The sequence below is a fragment of the Scyliorhinus canicula genome, chromosome 3 (genome assembly GCF_902713615.1).
Source record: "Scyliorhinus canicula chromosome 3, sScyCan1.1, whole genome shotgun sequence".
NCBI classification, from domain to species: domain Eukaryota; kingdom Metazoa; phylum Chordata; class Chondrichthyes; order Carcharhiniformes; family Scyliorhinidae; genus Scyliorhinus; species Scyliorhinus canicula.
Genome location: NC_052148.1, coordinates 252,988,485 through 253,003,657, shown reverse-complemented (window position 1 = coordinate 253,003,657; position 15,173 = coordinate 252,988,485). Strand labels below are relative to the sequence as shown.

The 15,173-nt window shown below is 44.6% G+C and overlaps 1 protein-coding gene across 7 annotated transcripts in view; it reads right to left on the bottom strand.

Annotated features, from left to right (window-relative positions):
• Positions 1–274: 274 nt before the first annotated feature.
• LOC119963437 (limbin-like) overlaps positions 275–15,173 on the bottom strand; it is a 188,064-nt gene continuing 173,165 nt past the window's right edge. For 6 of the 7 annotated variants that reach the window (XM_038792569.1, XM_038792565.1, XM_038792570.1 and 3 more), the window contains 3 exons: positions 14,380–14,567; positions 10,479–10,580; positions 275–1,508 (listed from right to left, as the gene is read on the bottom strand). In XM_038792569.1, coding sequence (XP_038648497.1) covers positions 1,229–1,508; positions 10,479–10,580; positions 14,380–14,567 — 570 coding nt within the window. In that variant the 3' untranslated portion in view covers positions 275–1,228. Of the gene's footprint in view, positions 1,509–10,478; positions 10,581–14,379; positions 14,568–15,173 lie in introns of those variants that run through there. The other variant, XM_038792571.1, reaches the window with a different exon arrangement.

Genomic DNA, 15,173 nt, shown 5'->3' with positions numbered 1-15,173 from the left:
CGTGGGGGGACATGCACGACTGTAACGCGGGCAAGTCTGCTCGCTGCTCATGTCTGAAACTGTAGGCTGCCTTGTTTGTTAAGGTTGCCTGGGGGGGGGGGGGGGGGGGGGGGGGAGGACTGGTGCGCGCGAGAGGGCGGGCGAGGGAGGGACATTTGCCTAGAGGGATTGTGTTGTAAATAATTTAAAAATTAGTAGGGGTAAATGTCTGTATGGAAAAACTCTTTCAATAAAAAAAAAATTAAAAAAAATGTATTCACATTGTGTATTTATGTTTTCCCTATGTTTTTTTTTCATGTATGGAACGATCTGTCTGGGCTGTCTGCAGAACAATACTTTTCACTGTACCTGGGTCCTCTTGACAATAAACAAATCCAATCCAACGCAACAGTTAAAGCAAATACGTGAAACACATGACCGCTCCAAGTAACAAGTACACCGCAGCAGCAGAATGTTGGATCGAGGAGGTTCAGGTTCATCACAGAGGGAATCTGGGATTGAAATGTGCACACTAAATCAAAAACTCTTGTACTCAACTCTTTGCTAGGCACGGACAGTGGCAGCGTCAACTTTACATGCACATATTTATCGAGCACTGCTACTCTGTGGTATTCATGCCTTATTGTCAGGCTCTTCTTTAAAGTGTTTGACTTCTTCTGGATTTCCTGAAAGATCCTCCATGTCGCCGAAACTCTAAGCACTCTTCAATGACAAGCTCCCATACTTATTGCCTCTTAGCATATTTAAGGGACCTCTGGGCTGCCGAAATCTGCTCACATTTCTCCTTTACATAGGTTACCAATACCGCCAAATCCTGCTCATGAAACAACAATTTTCTGATTCACTGCTGAGGCATTCAACATAATTATTGGCTATATCACCGTAGATTAATATTGGCGTTTATGCCAGTTCATTGGCTGGCTAGTTGCCTGGGAAATATCAAATTGCATACTGGTTGGTTCCAAACCTGTTCTCACCAATTGGCTACATTTGTTATGGTTTGGGAGTCACATTTTTTAAAAGAGCATGTTCCTCCAATTTATCGGAATAATAAGTGATAATCAAAATGGGCATTTCCATTGTTCTGTTTTTGGAAGAAGAGGAGAAAATATAACTGTTAATCCTATCAAACCACTTACTCTCTTCAAGTATTGTAATGATATAGAGGGTCAAAGGCTCATAAGATAATCATACATGGCAATATAATGCTAACCTTGAATTCATTCATTTAAAGTCCATCCATGTTAGCTACAGATGATCTTTTAAAATTTAGGAAATTACGCTTTTTCTTCTTCTTTGGTTGAAGGTCTGAGGAGCAAGGTATTTCTTCTTTAATACAGAATGTAAAGACTTTCTCCCCTGTATCTGGCATGTTTAACATTTGTCCCAGTCCTTCATTTATTGATTCAGGGTGATCATCAGCTTCAGCAGGAGGCAACTCCAAAGAACAATGGCTGTGAGAGAAGGACACCTGCTTCATGAGTTGGAGTCGCTTTCTTTTCAATATGCTGCACAGAAAAAGATCAACCTTAAGACAACTTGTACACGCATCACAACCGAACAACATAGTCCTTTACTGAGCTCCAAACTCTCACTTTATCAAGACACTCACATTGTGCAGAACTGTTGCAAAACTGAATTGCTGTTTATTCTGGAATTTGCATAATTTCCCCAGATCATTATGCAGGACATCCAGCAAAGCCCGGGTATTCACTGTATCTTATAAAGCCCTGATCCTTAGTTATGTAAATCATTAAACAACACTGGTACTAGAACTGATGAAAAAAAGTATGGGCCAATATTGACAATAGCATGGGCGGTATAGAGACTACCTATCCAATTTAATGGGTAAAGTATCCAATGTGAGAGATTCTACCTTTGTCCATCATCAGTGTATCAAAATACAGGCTCTCACTAATAGCATTGTGGACATACCTGCTTCACATGGGTTAGAGCAGTTCAAGATAGCAGTTCACTCAAGGGCAATTGGGAATGGTTATTAAATGCTGGCCTCGCCAGTGACATCAGAACAATGCTGGAATCTCTTATTAAGGAGCCTAAAAAAAATGCATTTGGAAAATCCGACTGTGATCAGACAAAGTTGACATGGTTTTACGAAAGGGAAATAGTGTTTGACAAATGTATTTACTGGCATGTGACTAGGGTTTGGAATTCTCTGACTGGGTGCGGTGAAGGCAGGTTCAAGTGAAGCATTCAAAGGGGAATTGGATCTGTGATCAACATCCCATGAATGAATAACAAATAAGAAGGAAAATAGCAATGGGGTGAGGGGCTACAGATTACGTATTAAATTTCCTGGTGAGAGGCCAACAGAATTGGATACTCACCTGCTTTCCATGTGATAAAATGATCGTTATGATAATACAACATGGGTGGCACAGTGGTTAGCACTGCTTCTTCATAGCATCAGGGAGCCGGGTTCGATTATGGCCTTGGATGACTGTAAAATTTGCACATTCTCAATGTGTCTGAGTAGGTTTCCTTCGGGTGCTCCAGTTTCCTCCCACAGTCCAAAGATGAGTAGGTTAGGTGGGCTGGCCAGGCTAAACAAATTGCCCCTTTGTATCCAAGATGTGCGGGTTTGGTGGGGTTATGGCGTTAAAGAGATGGAGTGGGGAGTGGACCTGGATAGGGTGCTCTTTTGGAAGGTCAGTACAGACTCTATGGGCCGAATTGCTTTCTTCTGCACTGTAGGGATTCTGTAGAAACCATAGGTTGGGTTCTCCCAAAATGCGACTATGTCCCCACGCCGGCTGAAAAACGCTGGTGTTTTACTCTGGAGATTCCTGGGAAAAGGTGGAGCTGATTCACTGACCTGCAGGGGGCTAGCAGGGACCCCCACCAGGGTGGCTGCGGACTGAGTCCGTAGCCGCCACTCGAGCATCCCGAGCAAAAGCAGGCTAGTTCCACGCCGTCGGGTACTCGGCTGGTTGGGAGCAGAGGATCACTGGGCTGGCCTCTGGCAATGACCCTCCAGCCGCAAGGGGTACTCCACGATAATGCCGATTCTCGGGTCCTGGAGAGTCGCTGGACCGGGGCTGAGTTTGGCGCAGGGCTGCGGAGAATGCAGCCCCATACTTTTAAGTTAAGGCAATAGCTTATATTAAAATAGTGCTTTTAGTATAGAGAAACAAATGGATATGTGGCACATTAGTGGGAGGTATTATCTAACAGTATGTTAGAAAACAAACTGGAAGAGATGAATACCCAGAACTGAAATAGGGAAAAGATTCTGCATCCTTAAAACAGATGAAAAAAAGACTCAAACAATTGGATTTTTGAGTAGTTTGGCAACTTGGTGGTGTGTTTGAATCAATGAAGATGAAATTTGACAAATGCATCATGAGTATTTCATGACAGCTTAACACCTCAGGGAGAAAGTCATGACTCCAGGCCTCACCCTAAAAACTTCGGCACATAATCCAGGCCGATAATTCAATGCTTTTGAACAAAGGTTCAAAGTGCCATCTGTCCTCTCAGATAGAAGTGAAAGATCCCACAGCATTATTCAAAGACATGCAGTGGAGATCTCCCTCATGCCCTAGCCAAAATAATTATAATAATCTTTACTAGTGTCACAAGTAGGCTTACATTAACACTGCAATGAAGTTACTGTGAAAAGCCCCTAGTCGCCATACTCCGGCGCCTGTTCCGGTACACAGAGGGAGAATTCAGAACATCCAATCCACCTAACAAGCACATCTTTTGGGACTTGTGGAAGGAAATCGGAGCACCCAGATGAAACCCACGCAGACACGTGGGGCAGCACGGTAGCACAAATGGACAGCACTGTTGCTTCACAGCGCCAGGGTCCCAGGTTCGATTCCCCGCTGGGTCTCTGTCTGTGCAGAGTCTGCACGTTCTCCCCGTGTCTGCGTGGGTTTCCTCCAGGTGCTCCGGTTTCCTCCCACAGTCCAAAGATGTGCAGGCTAGGTGGATTGGCCATGCTAAATTGCCCTTAGTGACCAAAAAGGTTAGGAGGGGTTAGCGGATTACGGGGATATGGTGGAAGTGAGGGCTTAAATGGGTCGGTGCAGACTCGATGCGCCAAACGGCCTCCTTCTGCACTGTATGTTCTATGACACGGGGAGAACGTGCAGACTCCATATAGACAGGGATCCAAGTCGGGAATCGAACCCGGGTCCCGGATGCTGTGAAGCAACAGTGCTGACCACTGTGCTACCCACATTTACCTATGCAATCAACGTCACGCAAAAAGATTACAAATCTTGTCAAGTATCTTATTGATATTTGTGGGAGCTGCTGCATTACCTTACATTACAAAAGTAACTTAAAGGACTCCATTGACAATATAGCAGTTGGGAAACCTAAGCTTGTAAAAGGCACTGTATAAAAACAGGTTATTCCTTTTTTTTCCAACCGTTGATTATATTTTTATTAATAGCTAGGCACTCAGTTTGAATTATTAAAATAGTTATGGCCATATGACAAGCTGAAATTGATACTTGGATTGATTCTGCCATAAAGTTAAGCAAGGCTAACTTGCCAATTGATGCAAAATAGGTTCAAGGCAGATTAATACAATGTTCTTTGAACATTCACCACAGGCCAGCAAAAAACACCATTTTACAAAGAGTGCTAAATTATCCAGCAATGATATTTTAGTTGTTGGGTATTGCTTGACTAAAAAAAAAATCAAGTTATTATTATGTCTTGAAAGAACTAGAAGACAGGTGACTTTTGCACTTAACTCTAAATAGCCCTGTTTGCAATTTCAAATATCCAACTAATCCGGCTGCTGTTTCCAAGGCAGCGATGAGATCATTTTGAGGGATTTGAACCCCAATACGTTCAAAGCAGGTTAAACTGGCTCAATTCACGTTAGCTTTGGTAATTCAGTGAATACTCACACTTGCCCCTATTGGGACAGTATGGTTTTGGGATGGGCTGGCATCTTTACGAAGTGCTGTGACAATGATGTCAGGTTTGGCATAATTGATGAACGGCATGTGGGCCACACGGACAGTGGCCAGCAGCGGTGCCCGGCTCAAGGAATCGAGGTCAGTCTGTACATCAATGGTCCACATCAGTGTTTGAAAACTGATTAGTGCACAGTCTAATCCAAATATATCAGTAATTGGGCCAGCAACGTTAATCTCTGCAATCCTGAGTAAGACCGAGGAGATTTTGACTGGGTTTCTGTTCGAGTGGGTTCAAGTGACCCCCATGGTTACGCATCCTTGTAGATGCCAAAAGCATTGGATTAAACTGTTAATCCATTGACACATCTACATTAATCCCATCTACACTCATCCATGAAGAATGGTCAATTGAGCAAAGGACAGGAGGAGTAGCAGACACTCAATGAGAGTGACAATGCACACAAGGTTTAAAAACATGAGCGGCTTCACCAAAAGCATCAAAGCTGCTGCCACAAGAAAACATGCCCAACCTTGTAGTATCCAGACTGCCATATGTCAATTTGCGTGTCAACAAACAGGCCTTGCCACTTAGTCATAAAGTTGTGGGTTCAACTCCTACTCCAGGACTTGAGCACAAATATCAAGGTTGAAACTTCAAGGTAGTGATGTTGGAGCACTGAATTGTCCCAGGGCCTACCTTTCGAATGAGACAATAGTCCAAGACCCTTCCTGCCCTATTTCAAATAAAACAGCTGAGAAGTTATTCCTGGCATTCTGACCAATATCAAGATCACAGAAGCAGATTATCACATTGCTGTTTGGGGGAGCTTGCTGTAATGTGTGTGGAATGGCCTGTGGTCATGAAAGGTGCTATAAAAAATGCAAATCTTTATTTCCTTTTATTACCAGATGAAGTCAGTTGGCAACACCGGAGAAAAAAAAAGAATTTGTCCGAAAAAAAAGTCTCTCATAACATTTGGACAACCCAAAGTTATTCACTGCCGATGAAATACTTTTGAAGTGTGGTCCCCGTTATAGGCAATGCAGGAGGCAATTTGTGCACAGCAAGATTCCACAGATAGCAATGTGGTAATGACCAGATAATCAGACTTCTGGGGCGGGATTCTCTGCCAGCAGGATTCTCCATTTTGCTGGCGCCTGGGGGTTTCCCCACGGTGAATGGGAAACCCCATTGATCGGGCTGCAAAATGGAGAATCCCGCCGGTGGTTCGGTGCAGAAACGTGGCGCGGCGGGGCAGAGAAACCGGCCCCTGATATTAGTTGAATAATATTGACCAGGATACTCGGGAGAACTCCCAGCTCATTTTCAATTTGTGACATGGGATCCTCATCTGAAGGACAACACCTCCAACAATGCAGCACTCCCTCAGCTCTGCACTGCATCAGCCTATAAATTCTGCTCATGTCTATGCTATGGGCCTTAAACCCACAACCTTCTGAGGGATAGCTTACATCTCACCCTGTCACCTCATCATGTTCGCACCTTCTATCTCAGCGGCCTCCACATACGCCAGGCCATTTTCCACTTTTAGCATCATTTCACCAGCAAACATCTTCCTTCTGCCTTCTCCACAATGTCTAAATGGGCCATACATATCCTGAGCATCTCTGCTCTGTCTGCACCTGACCCGCCATTATATGCGGCCCATCACTCTAACTGCCTCATGAATGAAAATGAAATGAAAATCGCTTATTGTCACGAGTAGGCTTCAAATGAAGTTACTGTGAAAAGCCCCTAGTCGCCACATTCCGGCGCCTGTTCGGGGAGGCTGTTACGGGAATCGAACCGTGCTGCTGGCCTACTTGGTCTGCTTTCAAAGCCAGCGAATTAGCCCTGTGCTAAACAGCCCCAACATCCTATTACTATTCTGTTCTCTCCATCTTTGATCTCCTTATATGTTCCAACAGATGCTCAGGAACAGTCTTGCAGTATTCGGGTCTGAAGAAAGGTTTGACTAACTTTAGATCTGACCCACATCCTCCAATTTCTTTGGAGTAGTCGGTGTTTGTGATGTGCGATCGTGATGTGGGGTCTGAGAGGATTGGAGTTTGGTTTGGCTTTGTTACAGTATCCAAGCTGGAAAAGGGCTGAGTCCATCTTTTTCTATCCTGTTTGTTGCAACTGTGGTTATAGTAATTGTTCACTTGCTTTTATAGTTTTGATTAACACCTGCATCATTTTTACCCTCAGACATTGTTTTTCCTAATTAACCTGGGTTTCTACAGAGCCACAGAGTTTATAACAACATTATTTTAATAAAGCTCCACTAAATCTCCTGTTAACCTTTTGTTTCAGTAGAAATAGTCCTCGTGTCTCAAGTCTCTTCTCAGAGCTCTAGTTTCCCGTGCTAAGCATCATCTTGTGAATCTACACTGCACATTCTTCTGGATTTAATGTCCTTTTAGGAGTGAGTTCCCAACTGCACAGAATGCTCTGTGGCCTTATCAACATTTTGCATAAATTCATCATTTTCTTTCACACAAACTCTATGCTCCCATTTATAAAAGCCTACTGACTGACGGACTTTTTATGGATCTATCTGCGCTAGCGCTTTCAGGGAATTGTGTGTTTGACCAGTTCACCTGTATTGTTCAGTAACTTTCCATTGAGTATATACTCCCATTTTGGTGAGTGGTGGGCAGCGTGGTGGCGCAGTGGTTAGCATGCTGCCTATGGCGCTGAGGACCCGGGTTTGATCCCGGCCCTGGGTCACTGTCCGAGTGGAGTTTGCACATTCTCCTCGTTTCTGCATGGGTCTACCCCAGCAACCCAAAAATGTGCAGGGTAGGTGGATTGGTCACGCTAAATTGCCCCTTAACTGGGAAAAGAAAAATTTTGGTGAGTGGTGGGAACGGGTAAGTGGAATGGTTGATTCAAATAGCATAAGTGCGTTTGAAGGAAAGCTAAATACGTACATGAGGGAGAAAGGAAGCGGGATATAGTGGTGGGGGAGAGGAAATAAACAGAGTTAGTGGAGGTTTTTATGGAAGCTGGGCCGGTTGCACCGAATGCTCTGTATCTGTGTGATAAACGCTGTGCAATTCTTTTTCCGCCAAAAATTGATTACTCATATCTTATTCACATTGGTGCCAAAATGATAAGGTCACTGGGCTTGCAACCCTGAGATGCAGGCTAATGCTCAGGGTTCAAATCCCACCACGGCAGCAGGTTCAATTTAAATTTTATTAATATGTCTGGAATATAAAGTTAGTCCCAATAATTGTGATCATGAAAACTATCATCAGTTGTCATGAAGACCCATCTGGTTCACTAATGGGTAGCACGTTAGCATAGTGGGTAGCACAGCTGCTTCACAGCTCTTGGGTCCTTGGTTCAATTCCCGACTGGGTCACTGTCTGTGTGGAGTCTGCACGTTCTCCCCGTGTCTGCGTGCTCCGGTTTCCTCCCACAGTCCAAAGGTGTGTGGTTAGGTGGATTGGCCATGCTAAATTGCCCTTAGTGTCCAAAAAATGTTACGTGTGGCTTACTGGGTTACAGGGATAGGGTGGATACGTGGGCTTCAGTAGGGTGCTCTGTGTTAGGTGGGGTGCAGACTCGATGGGCCAAATGGCCTCCTTCTGCACTGTAAATTCTATGAAATGTCTTTGAGCAAAGGAAATTTGCCAGCCTTACCGGGTCTGGCCTACCACCGACTCCAGACCCACAGCAATGTGGTTGACTCTTAACTATCCTCGGAAATGTTCAGTTCTAGGGCAGTTATGGCTGACACCCACATCCCATGAAAGAATAATAAAGAACCATGAAGTGCAGTTTCCATCTGCTTAGCAATTCCACCAACTTGATTATGTCTCCCTGGAATATTTTACAATCCTCTTCACCATTTAGCAAACCCCCCACTTCAGTGTCATCAGCAAATCTGCAGATCAATTTTATAAAACCTTCCTGTTTCTTCTGCACATACTTTTGGCCATTCTTATATCTCTTTTATTATCTCACTGACGATGGGTGTGATTCTCCCCAAAAATCTCAAAGTTCATTTGTGGCAGGTTTTTCAGAGAGAGGCCGGTGGATCCCGTGAGGCCGGTACGTTCCCGGGTACGTTCACCAAAGTTGGTTTAAAACCGGCTTCGGCACACAGCGTTTTTTCACGCCCACTGTGGGCGTGTTTCTGACTCGGACGCCTTGGGGAACTTGGGTGAAGACTTCTGGGAAGCCCGCAAGAGGACTCTCCCGACATTCACCAGCCACACCACGCTTGAAAGAGAGCGGCGAGTGGATTGCGCCCCAAGTTTTACATCCTCAAATGATTTGAGTGTAAGCTGTTTGCGGATTATTTATCTATAACCTTCCCCCCCCCCCCCCCCACCCCCCCCCCCCCTCTCTGTGACCACAGTATCTATTAGATTTCTTCCCTTTGCCCTTCCTTCACTTTTACGCTTTCTGACTTTATTCACATAATGGTAACAGCACAAATGGAGGCCATTTGGCCCATTGTGTCATTGTCAGCTCTGCAAAGGAGCCATTGGCCTTATAAAACCTCCCCACCTTCTCCCCTTCCCTCCATCATTTTCTGTCTCGGCAATTGAATCTAATCCTCATTTGAATGTCTTAATGGAAACTGTCTCCCAGTTTCCACACTCCCAGGTGCTGTGTTCCAGATCCATATATCCAGATGTCAGCTCGGGTATATCAACATCCTAGGAGTTACCACTGACCAGAAACTGTATGCGACTAGTCATATAAATACTGTGGCTACAAGAGCTGGTCAGAGGCTAGGAATCCTGCAGTGAGTAACTCACTTCCTGACTCCCAAAGCCTGTCCACTATCTACAAGGTACAAGTCAGGAATGTGATGAAACACTTTCTAGTTGCCTGGATGAGCGCAGCTCCAACAACACTCAAGAAGCTCGACACCATCCAGGTCAAAGAAGCACACTTGATTGGCACCCCAACCACAAACATTCACATCTTCCACCACTGACGCACAGTGGCACGAGTGTATACCATCCATAGGATGCACTGCAGGAACACAAGGCTCCTGAGGCAGCACCCTCCAAATCCATGACTGGTACCATCTAGGTCAAGGGCAGCAGACACTTCCATCACCTGGAAGTTTCCTTTCAAGTCACTCACCACCCTGACTTGGAAATATAATGGTGTTCCTTCACTGTTGCTGGGTCAAAATCCTGGACACCCTCTCTAACTAGGCTGTCGGTGTACCTACACCACAAGGACTGCAGCGGTTCAAGAAGGTAGCTCGCCACCACCTTCTCGAGGGAAATTAAGGATGGGCAATGAATAATGGCGTAGCCAGCAAAGTCCATGTACCATGAATGAATTTTTACAAACTAAAGTTCAGAGCTAAAGTTACATTGAGTGATCCCTTTACTAACTAGACATTCAGTTTAGCTTTTGGAATAATTTTTGTTTAAATGATAGTCAATTCTATAGTTGGTTTGAGTATTTACTGAAGTAACAACTTTAAGAAACCAGTAATTCATAATTATGTTTTGCTTTCTATGGTATCAATCTTGTTTTTAAACCTCTGAATGGAAGTTGAGAAATGATCAAGCACCCCTGGTCATCATTACCTTCTTTTCTTCCTGAAAGGAGTACCTATATTCTCTAGGTATTCACCAATGAGCTTGTTTCTCACTTTTAGGTCTAGCGACATCTTTGACTTCTTCAATCTCCTAGCAAAAGTGGATGAAAAGAAAATCATATTTACATCGATGAAAATCTGGGAGATCCATGTATAACTCCTAAAAGGCTCGTCATTATTATTACGTGCTGCCATTGACCAAAACTTTGAATTCGAGACTCTGGGAGCGCAAGTAAAATGATTCAGATAAATGAGGGCTTTAGAAAATATAGAGTTCAAATTATCTAGAAGCAGCTTGGAAAATTATGCTGAAATGATTGAAGTAATATTAAAATTGGAGACATGACAAGAGAAATTAAAGATATTTATGAGTGCATAGTGTGAAGATGCTTTCTTTGAGCAGTGTACGGATGGGACAGTCTGAACCCTGCCCATCGACTCCCCAGTCTTCTGGCTCCAGTGGAACCTGCCCAATTTTGCCACTTTCCTGATTCAATACCTCCTCCCTCCTCTCAAATCTTCAGTTATTCACATGGTCTCTGTGCCTTGTAAATGTCATTAATTTCTCCCAATTGTGCCGCATATTGTTTTAAGGTCGAAGCACCGCAGTTATTTAAGCATCTTCTGGAGAGAGCAAACACAGACTGGGTGACTGCTTTGCAGAACACCTCTATCCAGTCCACAAGTATTACCCCGAGCTACCTGTTGTCTTCCATCTTAACTTACCATCCCATTCCTCCTCTAACCTTTCTCTCCTTGGCCTCCTATATACAACATTCTAATGAAGCTCAATGTAAGCTGGACTAACAGCACCGTATCTTTTAATGAGGCACTTTGTAACCTTCTGGACCCAACATGGGAGTTCAACCACTGGCCTCATTTATTTCAGACAGCAGCTGTTGGTGATGATCTGCATCCCGAACAGACCCGGCTTTTGTTTCTTCACTTGTCCTTATGCCTTGCACCATCATGACTTTTCTCAAATTCAATCCCTCCCGTCTCCCCCTTTATCACAGATCTTTCCTTTTTATCCCCCCACCCCCCCTCACCACCACTTCTCCACCCTAGTTGCCTCTGTATTGCTTTAGCTATTTTACATCTCTAGCTTTCTTGTTGGAATGGATATTAACTGGAAATGTTAACTCTGTTTATCTGACCGTGCTAGCTAACCTGCTTAGTGTTTGAAGCATTTTCTGTTTTCAGATAAACAGTTTAAGAGCCCTTTCACTTTCTCTCAAATGCATGTTTGTGCACATGTTTTTTCCCCCCCCTCCCCTCTCCCTTTAGTCTATTTTTTCCCAAACATTGTTGATCTATGTTTTCTTCCAGGTGACTGCCAGGCCAAGTCCTTTATAAAGTCTAATCTAATTTTCTGGAAGCAGGTTTTGTGCCTAACAATCATGTATGGCAGAGATAACAGAAAAGGGGAAGAACATAGGAACTAGGAGCAGAAGTAGACAATTCAGTCCATCGAGCCTGCTCCGCCATTCAATCAGATCATGGCTGATCTCTTCCTGGTCTCAAATTAACCTCCCTACCTGTTCACCCATGTTTTTTTAACCCATTTTAAAAATCAGAAATGTATCTATCTCCCTCTTGAATCCATTTAAAGATTTGTACCTCACCGCACTATGGGGCAGTGAGTTCCACAAATTCAACGCCGCCACCCTCTGTGAGAAGTAGTGACTCCTCATCTCAGTTTAAATCTACCGCCTCTCAATCTATATCTGTGACCTCTGGTTCTAGATTGCCCACAAGGCCACATTTGGTCTATGTTTACTTTATCAATACCTCTTAGTATTTTATATAGCTCAATCAGATCCCCTTTCATCCTTCTAAACTCCAGCAAGTATAAGCCCAAACTGTTCAATCTCTCCTCACAGGTCAACTCTTTCATCCCCGGAATCAATCTGGTGAACCTCCTCTGAACGGCTTCCACAATCTTCCTCAAATAAGGAGACCAAAACTGGATTCAATAATCCAGATGTAATTTCACCAATACCCTATACAATTGCAACAACACTTCTCTACTTTTATACTCCAACCCTTTGGCAATAAACGCTAATATTCCACCTGGGCAGCAAGGTAGCGCAGTAGTTAGCACAGTTTTCTCACAGCTCCGGAGACCCAGGTTCGATTCCCGGCTTGGGTCACTGTCTGTGCGGAGTCTGCACGTTCTCCCCGAGTCTGCGTGGGTTTCCTCCGGGTGCTACGATTTCCTCTCACAGTCCAAAGATGTGCAGTTAGGTCGATTGGTTATGCTAAATTGCCCTTAGTGTCCAATAAAGGTTAGTTGGGGTTACAGGGATAGGGTAGAGGTGTGGGGATAGGGTGGAGGTGTGGGCTGGGATAGGGTGCTCTTTCCAAGGGCTGGTGCAGACTCAATGGGCCGAATGGCCTCCTTCTGCACTGTAAATTCTATGATTTGCCTTTCTTATAACATTCTTACCTGCAGGCAGTCTTTCTGCGATTCATGAACAAAGACACCCAGATCTCTCTGCCCAGTCACATTTTGAATCTGCTTTTCATTTAGATAATAATTTGCCTGACTATTGTTTTGGCCAAAATGGATAACCTCACACTTATCCACATTAAACTCCATCTGCAAACTTTTGGCCCAATCTCATAGCCTATCGATATCCATCTGTAAAATCTGTATCTCCTCTTCAATGACTGGTTTCCCACCTATTTTAGTGTTATCCACAAATTTTGCTATGTTACATTATGTCCCTGCTTGTGGATCATTTATATATATTGTAAACAGTTGAGGTCCGAGGATTGAACCCTGCTACACCCCACTAGTTACAGTTCGTCAGCCAATTTAACCAGACCCTCTGCTGTCTGTCAGTCAGCCAATCCTCATTCAAATCTAGTACTCCACCCCAGCCACCTGCGACCTCACCTCCTGGATCAGTCTTTTATGTGGCACCCTGTCAAATGCCCTCTGGAAGTCTAGATATATCATATCCACAGGTTCCCCATTATCCAGCTTGCTGGTTATGTCCTCAAAGAACTCATGCAAGTCTGTCAAGCATGAATTACCCTTCATAAAACCATGCTGACAATGGTGGATTGAGCTTTGTCTTCAAAAATGTTAAGTCATCTCCGCAATGATTGATTCCACAAGAAAGAAATGAGAGGACCACCTGGGGATTGAGATAGGGTGGGCACTCAAGCACAGAAACACCTGAATTTCCTATTAATGAGTCATAACATGAGAATGGTCAAGGTAGAATTCCTACGGTGCGAAGGAGGCCATTCCGTCCATCGAGTCTGCACCGACCCTCTGAAAGAGCACTCTACTGAAGCCCATCCCCCCCCCCCCCCCCCCCCCCCCCCCCCCCGCCCTATCACCGTAACCGCATCTAACCTGCACATTTTTAGAGACTAAGGGGCAATTTAACATGGCTAATCCACTTAATCTGGGCATCTTTCAGCTGTGGGAGGAAACCAGGCCACCCAGAGGAAACCTAAGCAGTCACAGAGAAAATGTGCAAACTCCACACATTCATTCAATGCTGGAATTGAACCAGGGTCCCTAGCTCTGTGAGACAGCAGTGCTCATCTGGCAGTGCCACCGTTGCTGTAACACTGATCTCAAAAGCAGCCACGGACTACGAAGGTTTCACAATGTACACCTCAGCCAGGTATGAAAATGGGGTAAACCAAAATGCTTCATCCATTACTGAAGCTCAAATCTCATATCCTGCCCCAGTCAACTTATGTTACTGCCCTCCATTTGCACTCACCCGGTCTATCCAACGGACTGATATTGTTGCACCTTACTGCATAAGAGAAACACTTGTTTCAGCAAATCCGAGATGCTGCAGAAAAGTTGGCATTAAACACCAGGAAACACCACTAGTCTTGGCCCCATCAATAACACTTACCTTTTTCCCTGCTCATCCACTTTATCCTCATTTATCTCACTGCTAATGAAGCTCTCAGGACAGATCCCATTTACAACCAGAGTTAATTCTTTCTCGGTGGCGTTTGGTAGGAGCAGATTTAGCAGTGCCTGAAACACAGGCATTGGTACTTTCAGTCGCTGCATGAGGAAAGCTGCCAGCTTCATCTCCTATAATAAAAGGAAAAAGGTCAATAAGCAAAATGCTGCTCTGTGTATTTTTTAAAATAAATTTAGAGTACTCAATTCATTTTTCTTTTCTAATTAAGGACCAATTTAGTGTGGCCAATCCACCTAGCCTGCACATCTTTGGGTTGCGGGGGCGAAACCCACGCAAACACGGGGAGAACGTGCAAACTCCACTCGGACGGTGACCCAGAGCCGGGATTGAACCTGGGACCTCGGCGCCGTGAGGCAGCAGTGCTAACCCACTGCGCCACCATGCTGCCCCTGCTCTGTGTATTTATGATGAGCAAAAATGCATTGAATGGGAATTCAATATAGAGCATCCCAAATGTTACAATCCCTGTGCACAATTGCAAAATGGGCAACGGACCTGTACAAAACCGTGGCGGAATTTTCCGAGCCCCTACACCGAAATCGCAATGGGCACGGGGCGGAGGATGGGTGTTGATGCTGAAATGCAGCATGCCGCCGCTCCCGTGATTCTCCGGTCCGCCGCGAATCACGCGGTCTATGCAACACGGATAGGGGTCCATTGACAGAGGCCCCAGCAGCGATTCTACAAGTATAACTGGCCGAGTTCCCGGCGGCGTG